Source organism: Lolium rigidum, chromosome 4, assembly GCF_022539505.1.
Source record: "Lolium rigidum isolate FL_2022 chromosome 4, APGP_CSIRO_Lrig_0.1, whole genome shotgun sequence".
NCBI lineage: Eukaryota > Viridiplantae > Streptophyta > Magnoliopsida > Poales > Poaceae > Lolium > Lolium rigidum.
Genome location: NC_061511.1, coordinates 196,416,037 through 196,440,516, shown reverse-complemented (window position 1 = coordinate 196,440,516; position 24,480 = coordinate 196,416,037). Strand labels below are relative to the sequence as shown.

Genomic DNA, 24,480 nt, shown 5'->3' with positions numbered 1-24,480 from the left:
TAAAGGTGTATATGATGCTCCCCATAGGGGGCCTCACAGCGATTTGAGCCTCGTAGCCGTTGGATCTTGTTTGGTGGTGGATCTCGTCCGTCCATTTTTTGACTTGTGGAGTAGTCCAGGACGAGGCCCTCGCGCGAACCCGTTTTTTATCCATGGGTCATGTGAAGCCCGCCCGGCCCGGCGTTGACGCGTCGTCCTCTCCTCGCGCCCCTCGCTCGCTAAATCCCGCCGCCACCCGAGCTCCGCCTCCTTCTCTGCCCCATCGCCGCCGCACCCCGCCTCCTCCTCTGCCCCAGCGCCATCGCGGGCTCGCGCGGCTCCCGGGCCGCCAGGCCGTCGCGGATCTCGCCAAGATCGCCTCCTCTCTACCGCCCCGGAAGAAGACCGGAGTGGGACGGAGGCCGCCGGGGTTACGGAGGACGTGGTCGTCTTCGCGCGGGACGCCGCCATGCGTCCCGAGCTCTGGCTCGACTTCCCCTTTCTCCCCGACGACGCGGACTCGGACGGTTCGTGCGTTCACTTGCCTCCCTTCATCTTCGTCAACACCTTTTGAATCTTAATTGATTTTTGATTCTCCGTGTTGGCGTTCGGCTGCAGATTTTGACATGACCGATGCGCAGCAAGACCACACCCTGGCCGTCGAGAGCGTGGCGCCGGAGCTGGCGGATCTGAGAATCGAGCTCTGCCCCGGCCACATCAGCGAGGGCTGCTTCTGGAAGATATACTTTGTGCTGCTGCATCCTAAGCTCACAAAGGAGGCGGCCGACCTTCTTTCTACTCCACAGGTCATTTCCGTTGATATAATGCTTCAATTGGGGTGGCAATGGCGTATGATTTTTATTCTCCAACACACATCTAAATGCGCAGCATTTTGTATTAGAAGGAGCAGGTCACACAGGAAAAACAACCAAAAGAAAATGTTCACTAGATTGTAGTTGCATTTGTGTTGGCGATTTGCACCCTTTATTTCCTTAGATGTTCTTTTTAGAAGTTGACTGTTAGTCAATCTCACACTGCTCCCATATCAAATGTCGAGTCTGTTACTACACAGCTTTCAGCAAGCTGTAAAATGTCATTTTCTAATCGCTCAAACTCTACTCATGTGCTTGCGATGGAACTTCTCCTCTTTTTAGAGCTACACTTATTAACGTACCAAAGCTTACTGGTCAATGCTTCAACAAATGCATGCTCCTGCATTCCTTCTTCTTCTGAATCCTGTTAAAACTAAAACTAATGCATTATTTTTCTGCTATTGCAATGTTATAGAAAATTAATTATGTACCTCTGATCTCACTAAATTCTTTGATAATATTGTAGTGTTTTCTCCATAACTCAAATGCCTCCACTCAGACTTTGTTTCAGTATGATATCAAGAATATTTACTGGGGAAATGTTCTTTAAGACTGTTTGGAGTTGGGGCACAATCAATAACGCATATTAGTTTTATTTACTTTACATGTTCCATTCAGTCTTTATCCTTAGATTGTTTTAATAATCAACTGATTTTCTCTATTCAAATATTCAGTAGACTTAGTTTATAATTCCCAGATATCGATTTTCATGGAACTTCTACATTCCCTCAAAATAGGCTTGTAGTTTGAAGCTTAATTTAGCTAGAGTGATGAATTGCAATAGTATTTGCCACTTTATTGTAACATGTTTATTGAGTGCCTAGCATAAATTGTAGGTATTTTTACAATGGTCCATTTCTCTGTTCCATGTAAAATGGGGAGATGCATTCTGAGTTTTATCTGCTCTCTACTTGTTTTGCTCATTAAATGGTACGGGGTACTTTTTATTGCAACCTTTTATTTTTCTTCTTTGCGATATTTTCAATGGCTTCGCAGTATTGGACTAATATAAACTATAAAGTGAATCAAGAGAAATGTTGGACACCGAAGGCACACGACTAGCCATCAAGTGCCACTTTTTGGTTCAAAGGAATTTCATAGGATTATTTGGAGGATTTCAATCCTTAGGAATTTTTCCTACGTAGGTAGTTTGAGTCGCAGGATTTTAACCCCTAAGGATCCTTTGCAATCTATTTTGGAGGAAAATTTCCAGCCACTCAAACCTTTTAGCACAATTCCTATGTTTTTATGTGGCTTCAAACATTCTTTGATCCAAATTCATGTAGTTTCTTAAAAGGATTCAAGAGGACATGCCACTCCAATCCCGTGTTTTCCTATTACTGCGCTTTGAGAATCCTGCGAATCAAAGTGGCCTAATATTGTGTCACTAGGAGCCTGCTTGGTTTTCTGCCAATGTGGCAAGCCAAATTTGGCTAATTGCTTGGTTTTGCTCGGAAATTTGCTAGTGCACATGTCTCTCACATTGACCGTCCCTGATTTGGCATCCTCTTGTATAAAGTTGGTAGCAAACTAAATAAGATCTATAAGTGTTGGAACATTATGTTTTCATAACGAGACCGAGTACTTGTCTAAGGCATAATTGTAGTTTAGGGTATTTTAGCGCACATAACTGATGGCCACCGCTTAACTTGCTCATGATGTGTACCTCTTAAATTAAATGAAAATCTCTTCGCCTTTTCTCGAGAAAAAAAACTTGTTCATGATGGCACGAGTAGATAATTTATATGACTACATTGTTTGGTGCCAAACTTCTAATATCCCATTTTCTTGACTTGGCACAGGTTTTAGAAGCTAGAGAGCAGTTGTCACAAAATTTCCAATATCGGACAAAGCTTGAGAGCAATGAAGACACAGTAGCTCCGACTATCGGCAATGCGGATGGTACCGTTGCTACGCCTGTAGAGGTGGTCCCCTCATTAAAAGATCAAGATGCCTCTGCGAGGGCCACATCTTTTGGCAACGTAGATTACGGTATTCTTGAAACAATCCATCTCGACGAGGCACCATCAAAAGATATAATCGGTGATGCTTGGGGCTGTTTCTTCGGATAACATCGGCAGCAGTGTGTGTGTACAACTTGTGCCCATATTAAGAGATGCCACCGAGTTATCACAATCCGAGATAGAAGAAAGCATTCGTGCTTTATCTAAAGAAGATGCGACGAGTTCGCACAATCTAGGATTGAAGAAAGCACACCGACTTCACCGCAGAAGATGCTGAAGCGGATGAGGAGAGCTGTGACATTAGTAGACAGTTTTCCATCTAAAGAAGATCAACGGAAACAGCCGGTGAGTGACCTCGGGAGGGGTCAAGAGTTATCATTCGGAAGGCTGATAAGGATGACACCGATGATGATGGGGATGAATGGTTGGAGGAGGACACGGGTGGTTCGGGAAGCATACCCATTCAAATAGCGGACGACGATGAGGACGTATCTTTCGGTGATCCGGAGGAAGATGACGATGCGGCATGACAACAATGGTAAACCTTGGCTTCGTGCATCTGGTTCAATCCCACATGTATACACATGAGCTTGGGCCATGTCTACCGTATGGCCTCATGGTTCTGCTCGTCATCAGCTGCTGCTGCTGCAGAATTGCTCCCCTTGTGCTGTCTCTTTGGGTGGTAGATGCCAAAAATCGCCAACCCTGTTACTTAGTATATAGTCGATAAAAGCCGTTGTATAGTTTCCATAAGTTGCAGTATAGTCGTGAGTCGCCGTGATTTTGGAAAAAAACGACCGGGCGACTATGCAACGACTCAAAGAGGAGTGATATTTAGTGCCTGCAGATGCTACCTTCAACTTTCCAGTGTCTAAATGGCCATCGGCAGTCCAAGGAAATGTGAATAAAGATTTGTTTACTGTACATTATGTTACTGCTACGTTATGTATGCGTAGTAGCAGATGGTACTGTATTGTGTTGTAGCTTTTTCTGCCCAATGTACTGCTTTGTCTAGAACTCTAGATACAGACAGTGCATTGAAGACTATTCATTCTTTCTGTGCATTTACTCTTTTGATTTGATTTTATTTGTATAAGCAGAGAGAACAAAGCTTAGTGTATTAGGCAACCAGAAATTAGAATTGAGGGCACTGCGAGTTATTTCTTAGACCAACCGTCTCTTTTCCACCTGGGACTTTTCTTGAGACCAACCGTCTCCTTTCCCTCTGAAGTGTTGGTTCTTGGTTAGCCGTTCGAGTTTATGCTCTAAGTTGTTTTTGTAGCTATGAAGACCATCTTTATTTTTATCTCTTTTTGTGCTTCCTCCTGCTGGTGGTAAGATATGATTTCTTACACTATGCAGCGGCAAGATATGCCCTATGCATGCTTAATTTCTACCTTTCCTTTTCGGTTACACTTCATCTAGGCGCGCACAGAGAACACAGAACTCAGTGCACTTAAAAAAATTGAAGACAGAGCTGAAAGCGCCACGATTTTCTCCCTCTAATTAGCAGAGAGAAAATTATAGTATGCTCGGCCAATCTGATAACTCATACAAAGAAATTGCTTTCAGTAACCCAAAATAGAGAAAGAATCATACCGATCAGTTCCGTGCCTTCTTTTCCCCTGGGGGTTGATCCATAAAATTGATGCCAACCGAGCGCCGCATCTCGATCCGGCGTCCTCGTCCAGCTTCAGTGTTGCTGGTCCGGTACCTCTCCACCGGTCTTTGCCGCATCGTTGCTCTTCAAAGCCGGGACACAGTAATATCGCGCCCCCGCAGCTTAGCGAAGGTCCAGGAACCTAGGTAGCTGCGCCGACGAGTCAGGCACAACACCATCCGCAGCAGCTCCCCTCCGCTCGGACCGCGGCAGCTCCACTCTGTTCTCCTTCATTGATTTTCTTGGGTTGCCTTTCTTTTTTCCATCCGCTCCTTCAGAGCATCCACTTCGCTTTGCTCTACCTTGTCGATACCACCGAGGTCATGCTGCATATTGTTAGAAGATTCCAGTGCCTGCTTTTTTGAGAATAACAACGAAGGGAGTACTAGCCAAAGTTGTCCTTTTAAAATACAAACCAGAACGTGAGGACGTGAGTATCAGACCTACTCCGTGGCGAAGTAAAGGTTTGTGCTGTTGGATAAAGTTTAGTCATCACTTTATTCGTGTACTTCTACGGAAAAAAATCTCTGTTCATAAAATACGCCGCAAATTTATTTAAATTTATATATCTAAACAATGTTTAGTGTATTAATATATCTAAATTTGAGACAAACTTTCGACATTCTTTTATGGACGGAGGGAGTACATCATGATACTTTATGCCACAGCTAGGCCACAGTGTTGAGATTCTAACATAACCCCTAAACTCATTTCGTACATCCTTCTTTCGATATAACACTAAGAGACAACGCATTGTGGTAGCCGACTCTTGTAATATACAACTTCCTATAGGGTATTGTTCTAAGAAACGCTGCATTGATAAAGATCTTATTGACCCTCGATTCCAAAAAAAAATCCTTTTTGAAATTACATTTATCTGCACACTAAAATATGTATAGATGCATATAAATTCAGATAAAGCTAAGACATAGACAGAGGTAGTAAAATAATAGAGAGAGTCTATGAATAAGAAAAGAATGTCAATTTACTATATATACTACACTTCTCAAGCACACTCCCAAGATAGTTAGCGGTCCGCATCGTCGGCGTGGGAAGGAGATACGACCATGGCGCGAAGGGGCAAATCGATGCGGGAATCGGTCGTCGGAGCTCCTCCCTCCATGTCCAAAATTCTCGCTCCGCTGATCCATTGTACCACAGGAGACCGGTGGCATAAAGAGGACTACCTAGGAAAGCGACAAACTGATGCAAAACACATGATATGTTTGTGTTCTTTTGCTCCTCTTCGTCAAACGGATAATTATTCACCCATCATTTAATGCTTGCTTGACATCGATATTTACAAATGTATACAAAATAAACATTGGCACAAATTTGGATGTATCAAGAGATACATCAAAATTGTGACAAAGATGAGACATCCTTTTATAGACGAGAGGGAGTATCTATGTACAAGCCGATCATCACAAATTTACCGGCAAAGACTTTGATCGCTGGTGTCATAACCATCCGAATCAAAGAGAACAAACAACCTAGGCTAGAGAATAAAAGGAGGGCACCTTCTGAATTGAGTTTTGCGTGTGGAGAACAGATTACTACCAACTATGCTTTGTGATAGTTTGAACATATATCGTAGTGAAGAAACTTGAAGGTTCTCATGTATCCTTGTGTATGTAAGAGGAACCTTATATGAAAGAGCAGTTTGTTTTGCTCTAAACCTGAACTGTTTGTCGAGTGTGCGTGCTAATGCTCATTACCTTTTCAATTTAGCCATTTTATCGATTGTTCTACGCTATCTATTAGTTACGTCGTTCTACAAAATACTTATCGGTGCGAAACCTGGGGGACACGTTCTACGCCATGTTTAAGATTCACGATCACCGTAGTGTAGTAAACGATCTTCATTTCCGTTCGGTTTGTAAAACCTAATAATCACACGATAAAAAAAGTCACGTAATTTATCATCGTTAAATAAAATGTGTATCGGCATGAATGCCACGGGGTCGTGCGCCAAGGCGCACATCTAAATCTAGTGTGTAGTAATTGCTTGGCTCTTTGCCCTAGCATGGAAGGGCTACTCCCTCGGTTGGGGTATCCAAGTCCCCTCCTCTTTTTCAGATATTTGAGTAATAATGCGAGGACAGACTATTAATGCCAATAAAATCAATCGCCATGTTCATGTAATTTATCTCTAGCTAGCTACGGAAAGTGCGAATGCATGAATGTAGTGGGAAAGAGAAAAAGAATTGGAAGTCATTAATTGTGGGCAGGCAAAGCGTCTAGGAGGGAGATTTAACAATCACCGGACTAAGATGAAGTCATCCCGGTTATCAAGGCCGGTGCTTTCGTTTTACTTGGTAATCTGCGTGATTTATGTACCGTAAATAACTGCACTGTCTCTTAAAATTGGGAAACGCTACCGTGATATGTGAGTCAACAAATTTAATACTAGGCTGATTGGCCAGCTTTGTGAGTCAAGAAATCCTATTTTTAGGGAGTAATGCATCCATCCCTGTAAATGCTGATTGGGCAGTAAAAAGGGGAGGTAATTAAGGAGGGAAGACAGAAGGAACGCACAAGCCATGACCTCATTTTCTCTCAAAAAAAAAAAAAAAAAGCCATGACCTCATTCGTGGTCATGGGAGGCAAACAATCTCTCACTCAATCCGCCGCCGCCGCCGCCGCCTCGTAGTTCACCGGCCGGTCACCCCACCACACCCACGCGATTCCCTCGCCACCGGACCCAATCCCATCCGCCCCCTGATTCCCTAGAGGCCGGCGTCGAGAACCTCCGCCCGGTCCTTGTCCTCGCCATCCGGAGCAGCGCATAGAGTGGGCGCCCCCGTCACGCCGCAGGTCACGACCCCACTCGCCGCCATGGCGCTTCCCTGCATCGATGCACCAGCAATGGGCGACGGCACAAACAGCAGCAGCGGCCGGTGCTGGAGGGCCTCCTCCACGGCGTCCGCGCGTCCCACCCACCGCCGTGCAGCTCGCCGCAGGGAGACATCGATCTTGGAGTAAATGGTGGTCGCTTTCCCGGCCGCCGGCGACCTCCTGGACGACCTCCCCGAGCTGTGGCCGCGGACTCCGTCCCCGACCTACTGCTGTCGGAGATACTCTGTTTCCGCTGCCGCCGGCCACCTCCCCAACCTGCAGCTGCCCGGTGATCCCCCCTCTCCCCTTTTTCCTTCATGCATATTATTCCTCGTGAATTTCGTTTCTATTCTATATACCATGTTGATGAACTCCAGTGGACACTACTAACTGCGATGCAACACCATGTGCAATGGCCATGGTTTTTCTTTTCTGCTGCCTGGTGAATGTGTGCAAGTGTCGATGGTTTTATTTGTTATATAGTAGAGAAAACGGAAACGGTCTGCTACTGATTGCACAAAGTGCAATTCAGCTCTTATGCAGTGCCTACTTTCAATTTGGATACAATTTCAGGTCTCTTATGTACTGACAGTAGTAATCTTGCACGCGGAATGCGCGTCTGGACTGATATGCACTCATCAAAAATACACTGCGAATATTTTATTATACTAGACTAAAGGAAGAATCAATAGATCTGTCAAGCACATGCCTTTGAATGGGTCATTGATAGCTATATCATTGACACAAAATTTGTAGAATATGTTACATCAAGAAATAGATAAGATTTAGGTTGTTAGCATTCTGCTTTGAAATATAAGATAATGCATTGCACGATACAGTTTACTCTACAGGTCGATACCATTACATGTACTCATCTACTAAAGTACAATTGTAGTGGCTTATTTCTCTAAATTCTACCCAGCTTTACCGTGAGCCCAACAAAAACAAACTTGCTACAAGTTAGTCGCATCCAAAGGTTTCTAGTTAGCAAAACAAATAGCAAAGGCTTCCTCAGAATTTAAATGTTTTCCCAATTCTTGTGGACGTTAGAAAATAATGTAAACTCTTTTTTCTATCAGTGAATCGAAACGCAAAGCTTTTGCGTTTTCGCGAAATATTCTTGTGGATGTCAGAAAATAATGTATCCATAATCTGTAATGTTTGCTTCGTGTTGGATCATGGACCATTATGTATGAGTACAGTACTATTGCAAATGAGATGTGATAAAAAAAAGTTATTCAATACAAACCATGTATATAAAAATAGTTTACTGAAAATAAAAACCAGTAAGCACCTAAAACTGATAGTTGATCTAAATACCTTCTAGAGAGTTTGTAGATGCGTACACTGAGGCAAAGATCACTATTTTCACAATTTCACCCACCTTGGTGTCTGCATGTTTCACATCCTTTCGATCGTCAAAGAAAAAACTTAAGAGATTATTTTCTGATGGACATCAAGCGAGAACCGTGATATCTGTCCGCTTCTTAGATGCGATAAGAGAGTGGAGCCTCGCGCGGAGCTTGGCCTCCTTCGAGTCGTGGTCGTTGTTGGTTGGTGGTGGTTGTGTACCTCTCCACAGCAGAAACCTTGCCTCTCTAGGGATGACCGCAGCCTGGCCATCGAGGAGCGCAACGTTCTCGTTGGACCGGCCTACATTCGAACCTTGCGGGGCTGGCAGTGCCCGGTGGGACGCCTAGTGCAGCGCGGTGAGAAATATGGTCATGACTCGGGAGGCGGCAGCGTGGTCCTGCTCTCCATGGTAGGTGCTTCTTCAATTTTCTAGTGAATGCTGCAGTTTTTGGACAATCTGTGCGGGCGGGGGATTTGTGGCAAATGGTGTGGCGTGGGTTGTGGAAATTGGCAGTACATCATTAGGCTATTCCTAATTGTTATATTTAGTTGATTAAGGGTGATGATTATGGGGTTATGACTTAAACTGATGCATCATTGGAGAACTGTGAAGTGTTAGAAGCGGGTAATCATGTGTTTGATGTTATATGGATCGAACCCCTCAGTTGTTCTTTATATTAGTGCATATGTAGATGTCCAGAAATATAGCTTTGGACCTTATACTCTCACTGGAAGGAAAATTACAGAAATTGTATGGATATCGATATCCTATATCTATGTTGTGATATTGTTTTTAGGGCTTGTACTAATGCTTGCATGGTCTGGTGATTAAGGGGATCAGTCCACCAACCTGCTGGAGAAAACCTATCTCTTTTGTCGTTTTAGTCGCTCATGTTAGCTTCAGTTGGTGCAGAATTTGATGGAGTGATAATTAGGTATCAAGCGGCAAGTTTTTCGAATTGTTTGTGTGGCTCCAACTGCTATAACCGCGCAAGCTATTCTTTGGCAAATGATGGAGTTACAATTTTTGTTTGGCGAATGACAGATTTACAGTCACATAGCAGTTCTGTTGCACTATACAAATTTTCTTTTATGATTGTTGCTTCCGTGTGAGCCTCTAATATGATTGTTGGTCAGATATTTTTGTTTGGTTCATCTTGTTGTAGAATCTGCGCCTATTCATTTTGGTATTGTAACGCTGCAGCTCTCAAGCAAGAGAGTGGGTAATGGATTCTCACAATGCTGAGTCTCCCCATCAGCATCTGATGCCAGGACCTCATGCTCTAGGCCCTCGACGGGCTAATACCGCCAGCTAGCACATGAGGGCACTCAATACCCAGTATGCAAGGTTGGGAACTTCTCTATCTGCTTTAGCTTGTCTCGTGTCATATCAATTTGAAATTACTTGATCTTGTATAATCATTATCCTCCCATCGTGTTTATTATTTGCAATCTATTTTCTGAATAACCACCTCCTTATTCATCCCATAAATATTTTTGATACTTAGTTAATGCCCTATTTTTAAAGATGCTTCTGTGAATACATTTTTTAAAGTTGAATTATAAGCGTTATGTCGTGGATTCGCTTTGGTTAGACGTGAGAAAGATTCATCTGCATGTTTATTTTGAGCACCTGGGAACAACTACAGTTGCTAAATCATCCAACTGAACTTTGGGAGGATGGCGTCAAAGATTACTTATCCCATGCTTCTGAAATCATGGTTAGATCCACGAGCTTGTTAGGTACTTTCTCAGATTTAAGAGCGCATAACTAGAGATCTGATATATTCCTGTCACTGCCGATAAAATGGATCACCATCACAATCAGCTTTTGCATGGACGGGATTAACTACTACATCTTCTAACTGCACTAATAAATTGCGTCTTGGATTGGGGCTGAAACTGTTCTTTCTGTGCTATCTACCATAAACTTTGGTATTGGGTAACATATTAATACACTCCCAATCATGCTTAGTTCATTCTAGTTGGGATGTGTTTACATCACATTGTAAAACAGCCAAATGAATGGTGCACCAACTCTCTTGATATTTTGTTGAGGCTCTTGAATTATTTTGGTACATGGCTGTTTATTTGGGCCTTTTTTCTAGTTGAACTAAGAAGTTTATTTTGAAAGGTTTGTTTTTTGTTCTTGTTATCATTTTGAGGTGCCTTTTTTTCTTTAGCTTTAAATATTAATGTTAAGTTCTTTGTCCCTGTGTTTTCTGTAAGACTGCTATCAAGCAGAAGAAGAGGCCAAGATAAAGGAGGTTGAGTTGATGCGAGGAAACCCGCTTATCACTATGAATAACTCCGGATCCTTCAATGTGAAGAGAAGGTGAAGGCGTGAAGCCAGTGATGTTTTTACTGTATTATAAGTTCTCTTCGAACAATGATCCCCTGCTTTATGGCTAGCTTAACACTATTCATTCTTTGTATGTTTCCTTTGAAGGCGGGATGATGATTTTGTGCTCAAGAACCAGGCTCGTGGAGAGACCAAGACTCCAAACCGATTCATCAAGTGCACCGTGACGTGTATGTCATGGCATCCTAGAAAGAGCTTGTCATATTCCAGTGTTATGAAGATCGATATGTATGACAAACTGTTAATTTTTCCTTGTCTGGATGGTAATATTTTTACCCAACTAAAGAAATGCATTGCTTGTGTATAACTGATGTTGTCCCATAACGTTTGTCTTTTTTGGTATCTACTATTTGAAGTCTCTGACATGTTCCCTAGTCACATTTACTGGAAAGTAAGTATGTTTATGTGGTTGTGGAACTGTGGCTTGGGTAATGCTTTCTGTTTCAGTTCAATTCGTTGAGTGCTTGAAACACCGATTAGCTTGTTGGTCTTCTCTTGGGAGAATGTTTTTAACTGAAATCCATAGTTCATTATATATTTAGTTTGTAGTTCTTGCTTTTGATTACTTTCAGATTAGGTTAGAAGCATAGGTAATGAGATTTTAACCTTGTAAAGTGGCAGGTTATACCCTCTAGCCTATATTTCTATTGTCACCAGAGTCATCGTCCTGCTTGGAGATTAATATCTTCCTAGTTATATTGTTGTCTGCCTGTCTGGCCACTTCTCTAGGGGCTGGTCGGAGATTTTATCAATGGTTGTTCAGATGTTGTTGCTTGTTATCAGCTGAAGTAGCTTGTTTTTTCCCATTTATTGGTATGTTATGCTTTGGCTTCAACTGTTTACGTTTTCTTTTTCTTTTTGTTACGTCAGAACTAACATATATTTTCTTGATGGCCCATCTCATGTGAATTTTTTTGTTAGTGAGCCTTTGGTCGAAGTTGTTTTCTTGGTTTGTGGTTCTTTATGTTTGATCACTGTCTGACTACTGTAGAAGTAGTAATAGTTTAGCCGAGCAATGTGGCAGGTTACCCTTTGCCCCTGTTTCTCATGGGAGTTCAGTTTTCTCCAGAGGGCAGGTCTGGAGGGGATAGGGTGCATTCTTTTTTCTCTCTCTGTTTAATTGGTTAGTGTGCACAGTTTCTTCTAGTTCCGCAATGTAGCTCCTTGCTTGCCATCTTTCTTGCAGCTAAAATTGACTTAGATGTACATGAATTTTCCGCATGATTCTCTCATTGTTATTGCAGTATAGCATTGTTCCTATCCGTTTGTCTGCTGAAAACTTGTCTATGCTGCAGCTTAAGATGGTATGATGAATGGTGATTATGCGCCCTTCATTTAGCTAACGCAGCTGGCGCACATGGTAAGTCAAAATTTATCTCGTCACGGCGGTTGGCCCAGCTCCTCGTGGTCTCGTCGAACGTGCTCGCTGGTGAGACTTATATATCCAGCATCGATTCACTACAATTTTTCATCATAGCTTAGTTCAGATTGGTTTGTGGGAGACTGCAGCTACTCGCCTTGTGCAATAGGAGGAACATTTGCTACTCACGAAGTAATTTTATTAAGATACTCGTGCAGTCCAGCTTGGCTTGCTGCTTTGCTTCTAATGCATGGTTCTCATCATGACGTATTAGTCATATTGAGCAATATTAATTAGCAAAACACACTTTTTCTAGACATGTTTCAGTCACATTGGTTTCAAGCTGTAGCATACCATCATATTTTAGGATTTAGGCAAAGAAACTACTTACATGGAATGAATAGTATTCAGCATTAGGATAGGTCTGCAGTGCATTTACCTACAGAGGTGCCAAGTGACTGAAAATTTCAACGGAAAACAGGGCCACGGTAACATGTAATAGTGATCATAGATATGCAGATAATTGCTAACGGAAAGATGGCACCTGACCCTATGATGCTCTGCACAAGTCATACATACTAGTCAGACTAAGAGTTCACTAATGGAAATGACTTTGATTTCTGAATTGTGCCATTAACCTTGTGAGGGCTGGTAAATGCGATATGCTGGTAAATGCTTCATACCTTGTGTACCAGACTAGAAGCACACACACTGCATACTGCAGTTCACAAATAGGATACTGCAGCTATACAAGTGTAGTGCAGTAAAGAGTAGTGAAACAATACATGAAAATTGCATGGCTATATTAAAGGCAACCTGTGTTTATCTGCTTAATTGATGTACCAGAACAACTAGTAAATTTGTAGTAATTTGCACCTTTAAAGTGACGGTAGGTTTGAATTTTTCAACAGGTGATCGAAATGACAAGCATGGAGATGCTGCATAAGGTGATGGTGGCGACAATGTTGATGCTCTAGCTAGTGAAGGGTAAACTCGTCTATGTTAAGCCTATAGTAATTATGAGTAATGTTGTACTGTTTTGACTTTAGTACATGATATTTCTATTGTCAATGCTTTTGTGGTTACTGCATGTTAATCATGATTGAAGTTAAGTTTCATACAGTTTTTCAGTTATTTTTTATATGTTATATATACCGTGCAGTGAGTTTGGTTTTCTAAAAGTTTAGTGGTTCTTGGTTTTGTGCTATTTTCCAGTGATACCAATTAAAAGCTAGCAGAGCATGGTGTTGGATATCATTTAGAGCACCACATTTATGTTCATGTGAATTGTAGCTCGCATTTAGAACCCCATAAGATCATCGGGAAGAATTTTTTGCGGTCAAAATATGCTATCTTTTATATTGAACTTAAATTTGAAGGTTTAGTGTTGACTTGCGAAATATTATTGGAGTCACTGTCGTTGCCAATTTATCTTTGCAGATGATAATATGTTTTCTTGGTATGGTTTTTTTATTTTTAAAGAAGTACAAAACAAAAAGACATAAATGAGTAGAACTGAACAGAAGATCTCGTCGTTAGGAGAGGTTGAGGACAGAAGCAGATGCAAAGAAATTGGAAGTTCTTTCAAAGAAAATAGGCAGGTAGGTTTCACATTCTTATATTATCAAGCTCCCAAGAATGGCCCCTTTCTAATAGTGTGATTACATTATTTTTGCAGCTTGCCAAATATAATTGCCAAGATAGCAAAGAGGACGAGGAAGGGGAAAAATTGCACACAAGGCGAACTGTGGCTAAGCAGGAAAGAGTGAAGTCAGCCCCACGTCTTCTGTGCAGACACAAGTATGTTCCTAGCATGAATTTAGTTGGCCCGTACTTGTTTACAGTAAAGTTCCGTCATGGTAGTGTGTGGGGTCATGGGAGGCCGACGATGTACGCTCGGGTTTTAGTGTAGTCGGTAAGTGCCTGTGGTTAATTGCTGAGAAATCAAATGTTACCCCTTTTCTAATGATATACGGTTTGTTGAATTGCAATAATCGCATTGTAGAAGCATTAAATTCTACCAGTCGGGACCTGCACCACACAGGCGAACCTCTGGTGCTGTGGCACATCATGGACTATATATGCAACTCGGTTTAACATCTGATTAAATTTCGTATGGTACACTTTATTGAGATTTTTATTTCAATAGAACCTTTGAAATCTGATTGATGTTTGTTTTGATGGCATTATAGGCAAGTTTGTGACGCTGGTTTCTCATCGTCCTTCTCTACTACAACTCCAATGGGTCCGAAGAACACCTCCAATCTTTGCCGCCGCCACCGGCGTCCTGTTGCCTGGTCGTGGACAACCAGGACTGACTGGCGAGTACGACGTCCATGTAATCTCATTCTCTCCTACCCTGGTGTTTTGGTATGGTTGATGCATATCGTGATCTGTGTGTGCATGTTATGCTATCCGTTGGTGACCATTAGTATTTTGTTGACATGTTTCTGTGCCCCTGCGACTTGGGGTTTGCATCATGTTCTATATAAATATGTTGTCTGATGTGAGGTTTTGCATTTGCAAATAGTAGTAATGTTCCTCTGCTATCATGCGTAGCTCTTTCTGGTTTTGTTTACCTGCGATTCTTCTGTGTGTAATAATCCAGTTATGAGGTTACTTATAAGGTTAAATTATCCAATGGTAACATCATGATACCTGTTTTGCTGATTGTGTGGTAAATACAGTTGGTGATCCGAAGGTAGCGGTGGTTACACTCATTTTGGATAGAGGATTTCCTGTCTTGCATTTTGCCGCAACTTGCAAGGTATAGAGTTTCTTGTGTTGTGGTTGTTGCAAGTGCATTTGGTAGTGAGATCCAAGTTGTTCTCATTTGTTTCGTTCATTTCAAATTATCTTGCTGCTGAGATGCTCTCCACATTTGTCTTGATAATCTTGGTCCGATGAATGGAGTTCAATTATCCTGTGCGTTTTCTTGTAGGTTGCATCCATCATCATGTCGTGCATTAGCAGAATTGTCCAACAGTTGTACGGGTTGTCGTTGACTAGCTGGAGAAGACATGTCCTCCTCCTTTCAGAGAAGGAGGGATGAGCCATTATGTTTGTTTATATGATGGCCTTTCGTAGCTACTCAATGTGGTGATCAAGCCCTATGTATGAGGCCCTGGTGGATGCCATTCATCTGCTGGAGAATTGAGATAAAATCAGTATACTTTTACTGCACACTTCTCTACCTAGAAGTAAAGATCAACTTGTGTATTTTTCTGCTTGATGTGATTGAGAATTCTGGTGGATGCCAAAAAGATGTATTTTTCCTTGCATTTGAAGTCACACGTGTACTGGAATTGAAGATCAAGCTGTGTATAATATCTGAAAATAAAGTGGCTCGGTGCACTGATTATTGGTATGCAAAATTTATGCAAAATTTATGTGAGCTTTGGAAGTTCTGAAGATGTATTAACTGAGTGCACCCTCAGTTTGGCACATGTCGAATATTTGGTCTGATGACCATTTGTAGTAACCAACATACTACCTCCGTTTCAAGGAATAAGACCCACATGTATTCCAAGATGAGCTCTGACCATAAAAATTAAGCAACAAAATCTTAATTATATTATATGTAATTAGTATCGTTTGATTCGTATTTAAAAGCACTTTCTGATGATGCTATTTTGTTACCGCCAATGTTTATATATTTGAAGTAAATCTTAGTCAAACAAAAAAAACACGAAAACCGAGGGCGCTTTATTCCTTGAAACGGAGGTAGTACATGGTACTTAATTGTTGCGTGAGTGAGTCGTGTGTTTGCACTCACACTTGCGTTTAGAATTGAATTTCCTGTGTTTTTTAACTACAGATTTCTTGTGACCCATCCCCGTGCCTTCTTCCACAGCTCAATTGGCACCTAAAATCAATTATACTTCGTATTGTGTAACTAATCACCAAAATTTTAGGAACCTAATCAATTGAATTTATATCAAGTTATTATGTATCCAAAAATCCCTTCTGCATGCCTTAATTACCTCGCGCCTCCTCGTTACATGGATCCCCATTATTACTAGGCTTGCTATGCAATTGGAAGGCAATTAATTATCCACTAATCCTTCCTCCACGTCAGTGATCCAAGGCATATTTCCTACCGACCGTTCATTCTCAACAACTAACAAACAGAAGGAACGTTCGGGATTGCATCATCTTCCCACCCCTACCTACAGCACCTCTCTCTTCCCTCAAAATTCAAAGCCTCTAAGCGACCAGATGTAAATTTTCGCCTTCTTCCCGCTCTTATTTTCCTCTAAAGAGTTTCAAACCAGCCTAGCTCTCTTCTATAAGTACAAGGACATTGTTAGCCACCGCGTGCGAGTTGCGCGTGTGACTTAGACTTTGACTTTTACTTGTCGAGGAGAGGAGAGGAGAGGAGAGCGAGCATTGTGGCCGGCTAGATGCCGTCGACTTGATCTCTCTCCGGTGAGATCGAGATGTTGAGCTGCGTGGCTTGGACGACGGCATGGCGAGATGCATTGACGCTGGCCGAAAATCGCGGTCAATGCGAGTCTCTCCAACAAGGTATGTACCGGCTGCCCCCGCTCTTGTGTTTTTTCCGGCTCCTTGGCTAGCTGTTGGTTGGATTCAGTAATTTGAGCACGCAGACACCTGATCTGGTGATATGGGAATAGTTTATTGTTGATTTGTTGTCCGGTGTTTTATTTTGTTGTTTCTTCTTCCTGTACCTCCGTTTCCCTCCTCAAAACGCATCACGACATGGTTTAATCTACCTATCGGCCAACCGAAAGCATGTTGCTGATCCGGATAAACCCATCTCGGTTATCTTTAAGCGTTGTTGGGCATGGAAGAAACAGGGTATATTTACAATTGGATTTGACCCACCTACTGCTGCGTATGTCCCCCCCCCCCCATTGAGTGTCCAATGAATTTCCATTTTATGCATCTACTGATGTGAAGGAAGACGGTGGTAAGCAAAGTGATATGAAGCTGTAGTTTCTTTTGTCAGGGTTTAACATGACTTATGCGTGAGCTATACTTATCTCTGACTATTTTTTAAAAAGATTAAATCTTGAATCGCTGACTATTTTTGAAATCTAAATACCTTTCAAAATTTGAACATTTTTAAAAACTGAAAGTTAGAAAAAAAACTTATGATTCCTCGAAATAGGCTTTCGTCCCGCTATATTAATATAGCAACCAACCGATACAGGATGGAAAACATGTAATTTCTAAAACATAAAAGTACATTACATGAAGCGTCATAAAAAACCTCATCAATTACGTTACATTACGAAAGCATATAATAATTTATTATATTTCCTATTTCACATCACTTTTATTGGCTTACTTTGCAAGTTTGTATGCACAACAATACAACATATGTGCACATTGCACAGAAGAAACATCCCACAACCATGCCATTAACTTATTTTTTTTAACCCCAATATTTTTTTTGTTTCCACGAAAATTCATCCATTAAAGTATTTTTAACCATGTGAACATTTTTCCGACCCGTGAGCATTTTTTCGAATCACCTTGAATATTTTTCTCCCAACATCTGTGAATATTTATTCGAACCACCATGAACATTTTTGGACAAGAACAATTCTTTTAAACCTGAACACCTTTCTTACACGCATGAACATTGCTAAATGACTGCTGTTAAAATGCGACCGCATCGTGCAATGCCACAAATTTCATCAAAGACCATGTCAATTCCGGAAATCATGTGATCCCAAGAAATGGCATACTGGTGTTGCATTATGTCCAACAAAATGCCCAAAAGTGCAAGTACATATACATTACCTTATGATGAAAGCATGTAATTTCTAAAACCTAAAAGTACATTACAGGAAGCGTCATAAAAAAACCTCATCAATTACGTTACATTACGAAAGCATATAATAATTTATACCGCAGTACACAACATTATAATTCCTATTTCACATCACTTTTATTGGCTTACTTTGCAAGTTCGTATGCACAACAATACAACATATGTGCACGTTGCACAGAAGAAACATCCCACGACCATGCCATTAACTTATCTTGGCTTGGCTATAACTTGGAGGGGAGTAGCCATCGTCATCGTCAACCCAAGCTTCTCCGACATATCCACACCATTTTCCTTGACATCGAGTGGCAGTGTCCATTCAAAACGATGCAACAGCGAGCCGAGCATGGCGTGAAGCATCCTGGTCGCGAGCGGCAAGCCGAGGCAGATGCGCCTCCCGGCGCTGAACGGGATGAACCTGAAGTCTGCCCCTTGGAAATTGATGTCCTCGTGCTGCATGAACCTCTCCGGGAGGAACTTGTCCGGCTCCGTCCATACCTCAGGGTCATGATGGATCGCCCACAAGTTCACCAAAACAGTGCTCCCTTTGGGGATGGTGTAGCCTTGTATCTCCACCGTGGCCTCGGCCTTGTTTGGTACCGGTGGCACAACCGCGTGCACACGAAGTGTTTCTTTCACAACTGCTTGGAGGTAGGGAAGCTGGTTGATGTCGGAGTATTCAACGTGTGTCTTTGAGCCAAGGACCATTTTGAGTTCTTGTTGTAGTGTTGTCATAATTCGTTGATCTTGTAGTAATTCAGCCATTGCCCACTCAACTGTACTCGAGATTGTGTCGATGGCTGCAAGAAATATGTCCTGAAATTTGCAACTATATAGATTACATGACCAAATAATAGCAGACGAAATATGTACTGCTGCTATTTTAGAATCAAAGTGACAAAAATATTTGTCGTGAAGGACAAGTGACAGCTATTTCCATGTTCAGGTATCAATTTCAATATTCTTGAGTGTCACCACACACATGTGAGAAACCAAATTAACACTACACAGACTAAGACATTTTTCTGAGAAATTCCGTCAAACATCATATAGTCAACATTTTCTAACTTCAACTGCTTACTTAACTAATTTTATATTCATTATTCACAATTTGAATTAGAATAATTATATTTATACAAATGTTTCCCATTATTTACATAAATTTCACCCAATACATATACAAACAATGGTCACAATCTTTCTGGAATGAACTTCTAAAACTATGTATAGTTAAATAGAAAGCTATAGTAGTAAATATATGACAAAATATTATGTCCTTGTATACATATTTCAGTAAGTAATTTTATTATTATTTAAAACTGGGCATGCTTATTTACATGTCATCCATTATGTGTAGCTCACATATTCAAACTTTATATGGTCCATTTTTAATATCAATATTTTAAGCGTCCAACATGTCTACTATATTTTATCTAGAAGAAATAAACATAAAAAAATAATGATAATAAATATTTACATACTTCAAGTATTATTTATCTAAGATGGTGCAACCATAACTAGCATATCATGTATCGTTTCTATATTGAGGTTCATGCTTTAATTGTTATTTATTTTATTTTGTGTTAGTAACGTTTCAAAACATGTATTAATCATATCAACCTAAGCATTTTTCCTCCATCAGCTCTCCAAAGTAAGAGTGCTCCTATTTACCGCTTTTGAAGCAAATAGGTGTTGCAGGGCCTGAAGCTTACAACATGTGTTTACTACTAGGGCAGCCCATTATCACAAATATTATTATCATTTTTATTAATGTAAAAAATAGTTTTACATTTTTTACTTTAATGATCTTGTTATACTGGTAAAGTATATATTCTTACTTCCATACATCTCAGATGCCAATTTTATTTTATTTACATGTATCCATTAATAAAAAATTAATTGAATATATTCTTCATTTCACTAAAATTCTCATACATTTCAAAAAATCATTTATTTGAGCATAAATATTATTTTTTTTAGGAGTAATGCTCATAAATAATAAAACAACTATTGATACATACGAAAACAAATGATCTAGTATTTAAATGGTCATGTATGTGAATTTTTTAAAATCAAAAGTAAAAGTAGTAAGAAAGACAAAGTAAGAAAGGAAATGATGAAAGAAGAAGAGGATGAGAAGGAGGAGGAGAAGAAATCAAGAAACAAAGCACGGAAATTAGGTGGAATAAAAAGAGAATTAAAATGAAGCGAAATAATTTTGTACTTACACACATGAGTGTGGATGTTTCCATCGCCGTTCCTTCTGCTTTAAGATGCGGATAAAAAGAGAAGAGAGAAAGGAATATTTTCATCTACCATGATGAGCAAGAATCTTGAGTAATAAATGAATGGCGACGGAAACACCCACAGCCATAAAGAAAGAAAAAATCATACCCTAGAAAAGAAAAAGGGAGAAATAGCATAAAAAGAAAGCAAACAAAATACAAAAACATACAAAATAATACTAAAAACTGGTTTACATGCCCATGTGTATGTGACATGTACCCGACGCTTCAACATAGAGGAGGTAGTAAAAGACCCACGATAGACTGAATATTGTAACACTAGTAGAAAAAAGGCCTTCCATCCCAACCTATTAGTTCCCAAATACTTTGACCCGGGACTAATGGGGTCTTTAGTCCTGGTTCTGCTGGTGAACCGAGACTAATGCTCGGGCAACATGGACTAAAGGGCTACGGTGGGCTGCGGCCAGGGCAGTACCCTTTAGTCTCGGTTGGTGTCCCCAACCGGGATTAAAGGGGTTTTCTGGTTTTTGGCTCCCCACGCACCTCCACCCCCTCCCCCCGTGGATTGCCTTTTTTAGCACTGTAAAATAGAAAATAAAATGATAGAAAATTCAAAAAATAAAATGTTTTCAGATTCTTGTATGTTATGCAACCTAGTATTAGGGAAAATTAACAAATTTGAATTTTCACTTTTTTTTGCAAAAAAGGTTTGAAAAATGGTAAAACCGCATTAACTTTTGCATACGACGTCGAAAAAACCGTATAATATGTCAAAATTGTCATGGGAAAAAGTTACATTCGAATTCACCGGGGTTAACCTGGTTAGCCAAATTTTAGGTTCTCAAAATTCCAAATAAAAATACGAAAGCAGGAAGATTTTAGTTTTTTCTATAAATTCAGGATTTTATATATTTTTTATTTTTTAAAAAATTAAAATTAATAATTGCATCATGCATAAAGATTACTATTTCTTTTACCATTTTTTAGATTTTCAAATTTTTAGGTTTGGCAAAAAAATATTTAAAAATAAGTAAATAATAATACAAATTTAAAAGTTAATTTTTATTTATTTATTCAAGATTATTATTACATCATTACTTTTGTTTATTAAAAGAATTATTTGAAATTCAAACAATAAAGAAATGTGAGATCGACCAACATGTTAATATGATTGATATGATACTAGTATCACATACATGCGCGCGAAGCACTTGGATGCGAGATGGATGGAACTCAAAAGTTAAGCGTGCTAGTGGTAGAGTAGTGGGAGGATGGGTGACGGAGCGGGAAGTTTGACCACGAGTAAGTAATTTGACTAGAGATAAGTGTAGATAGAGACTAAACTATGCAAATATGAAATAATAGAAATTCTAAAAAAATATAAAAAAATGGAGTGAAAAAAATTAGAAAAAATTACCTGAGGAGACATTTTCGCCCCGACGCACAGAACCAGCGCGTACGGACCTTTAGTCCCGGTTCGTAAGCAACCAGGACTAAGGGGAGGGGGGCTTTAGTCACCCTTTAGTCCCGGTTGGACAACCGGGACTAAAGCCCGTTGTGAACCGGGACTAAAGGCCCTTTTTCTACTAGTGTAAGGTTTTTGTTGTTATTCTTGTGTGTGCTTCGTGGCCTCAACGTGGACGCAGCCCATGCATGGTCTTCATGACTGATGTCGCAGAGTTAGTGATGCCTCGTTTCTTGTGCGTTGTATCCTACTATCATCAGGATCTTCTCCTTTGGCAGTCTAGTGATGAAGAAATGGTTCATGAACCTGCCTTATGAGAACATTCTTTTATTTTTTGAGTGGAATGGCCTAATATTCTCGGTCCTTTTGGTAGGCAACTTATGTGACTACTTAAAACCTTACAGAGTATTCATTTCTATGGTGTTTTGCGAATTATTTACCGGGTGCATTGAAGAACAACGAGATGCGTGACTTTATAATGTTCTTTTGTAAATTTAGAGGTTATCAATATATGTTCTCTGCTGGTTGCTTTTGTTTCAGGTTCTCTGATCCGACATAAAGTGTTCTCTTAATTAATTGAGTCACATCGTTGGTCTTAAAAAAATTCTAGTGCAGAATATTCGGCCTGTCTTGGAGGAGATGGAGAGGAGATGAAGAATCTTGAAGCATGACGTAAAGGTTTAGGAGGCCAACGGACCTATCGCAGCAAAATGAAAATTTGAACACGTTGTGAAAGAAATGTTTGGTGATATGCATCCGCATGCTTACCGTGAGAAATGACCTGATAAAATCCCGGTTGACGTTCACCAAGCTGTCGTCGACGTCGTCCTTCCCTTGCTCCTCCATGTCTAGCATCACGTCCAGCAGGTCGTCCTTACGCGGACCACCGCCACGGTCATGGCTGCGCTGATCAATCTGTTGGTCGATGAGCTGGTAAACCCTCGCCAGGTGCCTAGCGAAGACGCGCCGCACGCTCTGGAGGTCGGCGGCCGCGAGCGCCGGGAAGAAGTCGGACACGTTGGGCTTGAGGGAGAATGCCACGGCCTCGCGCGCGAACACGTGCATCTCGCGGGACGTCGCCTCGTCGAGCCCGGCCGAGAACATGGCGTGCCACTGCAGGTCCGCCATGGCCGCGAACGCCGCGCGGCCGACCTCCACGGTTCCGCCGGACGCCGCGAGGTCCGACACATGACGGAGCATGCGGAGGACGGCGTCCCGCAGCAGCAGATGGAGCGCGTCCCCGTCGAGCCGCCTGGGCGACAGGAGCCGCTCCGTGCCGATCCTACGCAGCGCGCGCCACTTGTGGCGCGGCGGGAGGACGAACACGGAGTTGGCGGCGTGCCCCATGGCATGCCACGCGTCCGGCGGGTTGCGGCCGGCGAGCGTGGCGTTGTGTGTCTGGAGGACCTCGCGGGCCGTGGTCGCGGAGGAGGCGACGATCATGACCACCGTGCCCAGCCGGAGCGCCATGAGCGGGCCATACCGTTGGGCCAGGCCCGCGAGGGAGCGGTGCGGGAGACTATTTGCAACATACAGGAGGTTGCCGATGACCGGAAGCGACCTTGGTCCGGGTGGCAGGCGGCGCCGGATGTCGGGAAGCAGTTGGAACACGTAGGAAGACAAGAGGATGAACACAAAGGAGCATGCGCACACTAGGAAGAAGGCCATTTCAATCCAAATAGTCTATGTTGTCATTGGTAAGCATGCAGCAAGCAACTCTTCCACATGTATGTATTTATACTCTGTAACCCTGCGAGTGGCTAGCCAGGTATCTCTTTTCAGAGAGACCCAGCCAAAAGTTTGCTATTGACTGGGTGGACAGTTGACCTACAGCATCTCGAATAACACTCTCCAACAATGTCTGAACTTTGGCAAATGCTGTCTGTTTAGGATGGCCAGACACATGGTAGACGCTTCGATCGGGTGTACCCAAAGGGCACTCACAAAACACTCCCACGAGAAAGGCGGAATCGATGACATATTTCTTTTACTCCCTGCATAAAATAATATTGAAATTTTATTCAAATTTAGATGCATGAATGCATCTATACACTAAAAAATATTTAGGTATATCTAAATTTAGATAAATTTGCGAAACTTTTTGGTGGACAAAGGTAGTACATTTTCTTTTGTCCAGAAATAAGTGATCCAGATTTACATAAATTCGTATCTATTTTTACGCACTAAAACATGTCAAGTACATGCAAATGTAGATACATCTGTATCACTTAGTATTTCTAGACAGAAGGAGTATTTTTTTTATGGTGGGATTCTTTTATATATTTTAACGGTGTGGGACAGTAGGAAATTTGCTCAAGCTAAGAATCAGAGCCCACACTTTACATTAAAGGAATCACATTCCGCACAGCTAACTGAATTGACCAGCGAATAAAGATAGCACTATGTCTTAGCAGTTAGCATAACAGTGCTATGTACAAATAAACGTTATCGCAACGGGGAACTGGTTCCACTCCACGAACCTTACTCTCTAAGAGCATCTCTAGCAGAGTCCGTAAAAGTGTAAACCGAAAAACTCGAGTTCAGTCTTCCGAAAACGTGTTTACGGGTCGCAAAACGGCTA

The 24,480-nt window shown here is 41.4% G+C and overlaps 1 protein-coding gene and 1 pseudogene across 1 annotated transcript; one reads left to right on the top strand and one right to left on the bottom strand.

Moving 5' to 3' along the window:
* Window positions 1-152: 152 nt before the first annotated feature.
* LOC124648007 lies at window positions 153-3,092 on the top strand (annotated as a pseudogene).
* A 15,166-nt stretch (window positions 3,093-18,258) lies between these two features.
* On the bottom strand, window positions 18,259-23,027 carry LOC124705424 (geraniol 8-hydroxylase-like). Its single transcript, XM_047237150.1, has 2 exons — window positions 22,668-23,027; window positions 18,259-19,004 (listed from the first exon to the last, which is right to left on the bottom strand). The coding sequence occupies exons 1-2, from the start codon at window positions 23,025-23,027 to the stop codon at window positions 18,399-18,401; spliced, it is 966 nt and encodes a 321-aa protein (XP_047093106.1). The 3' UTR covers window positions 18,259-18,398.
* Between the last annotated feature and the right edge of the window lie 1,453 nt (window positions 23,028-24,480).

Coding starts and splice junctions, on each gene's coding strand:
- LOC124705424 (XM_047237150.1), bottom strand. CDS start 23,027: ATGGCGGACCTGCAGTGGCACGCCATGTTCTCGGCCGGGCTCGACGAG. Junction 19,005..22,667: donor TTATCAGGTCATTTCTCACG/GTAAGCATGCGG, acceptor TGCAAATTTCAG/GACATATTTCTTGCAGCCAT.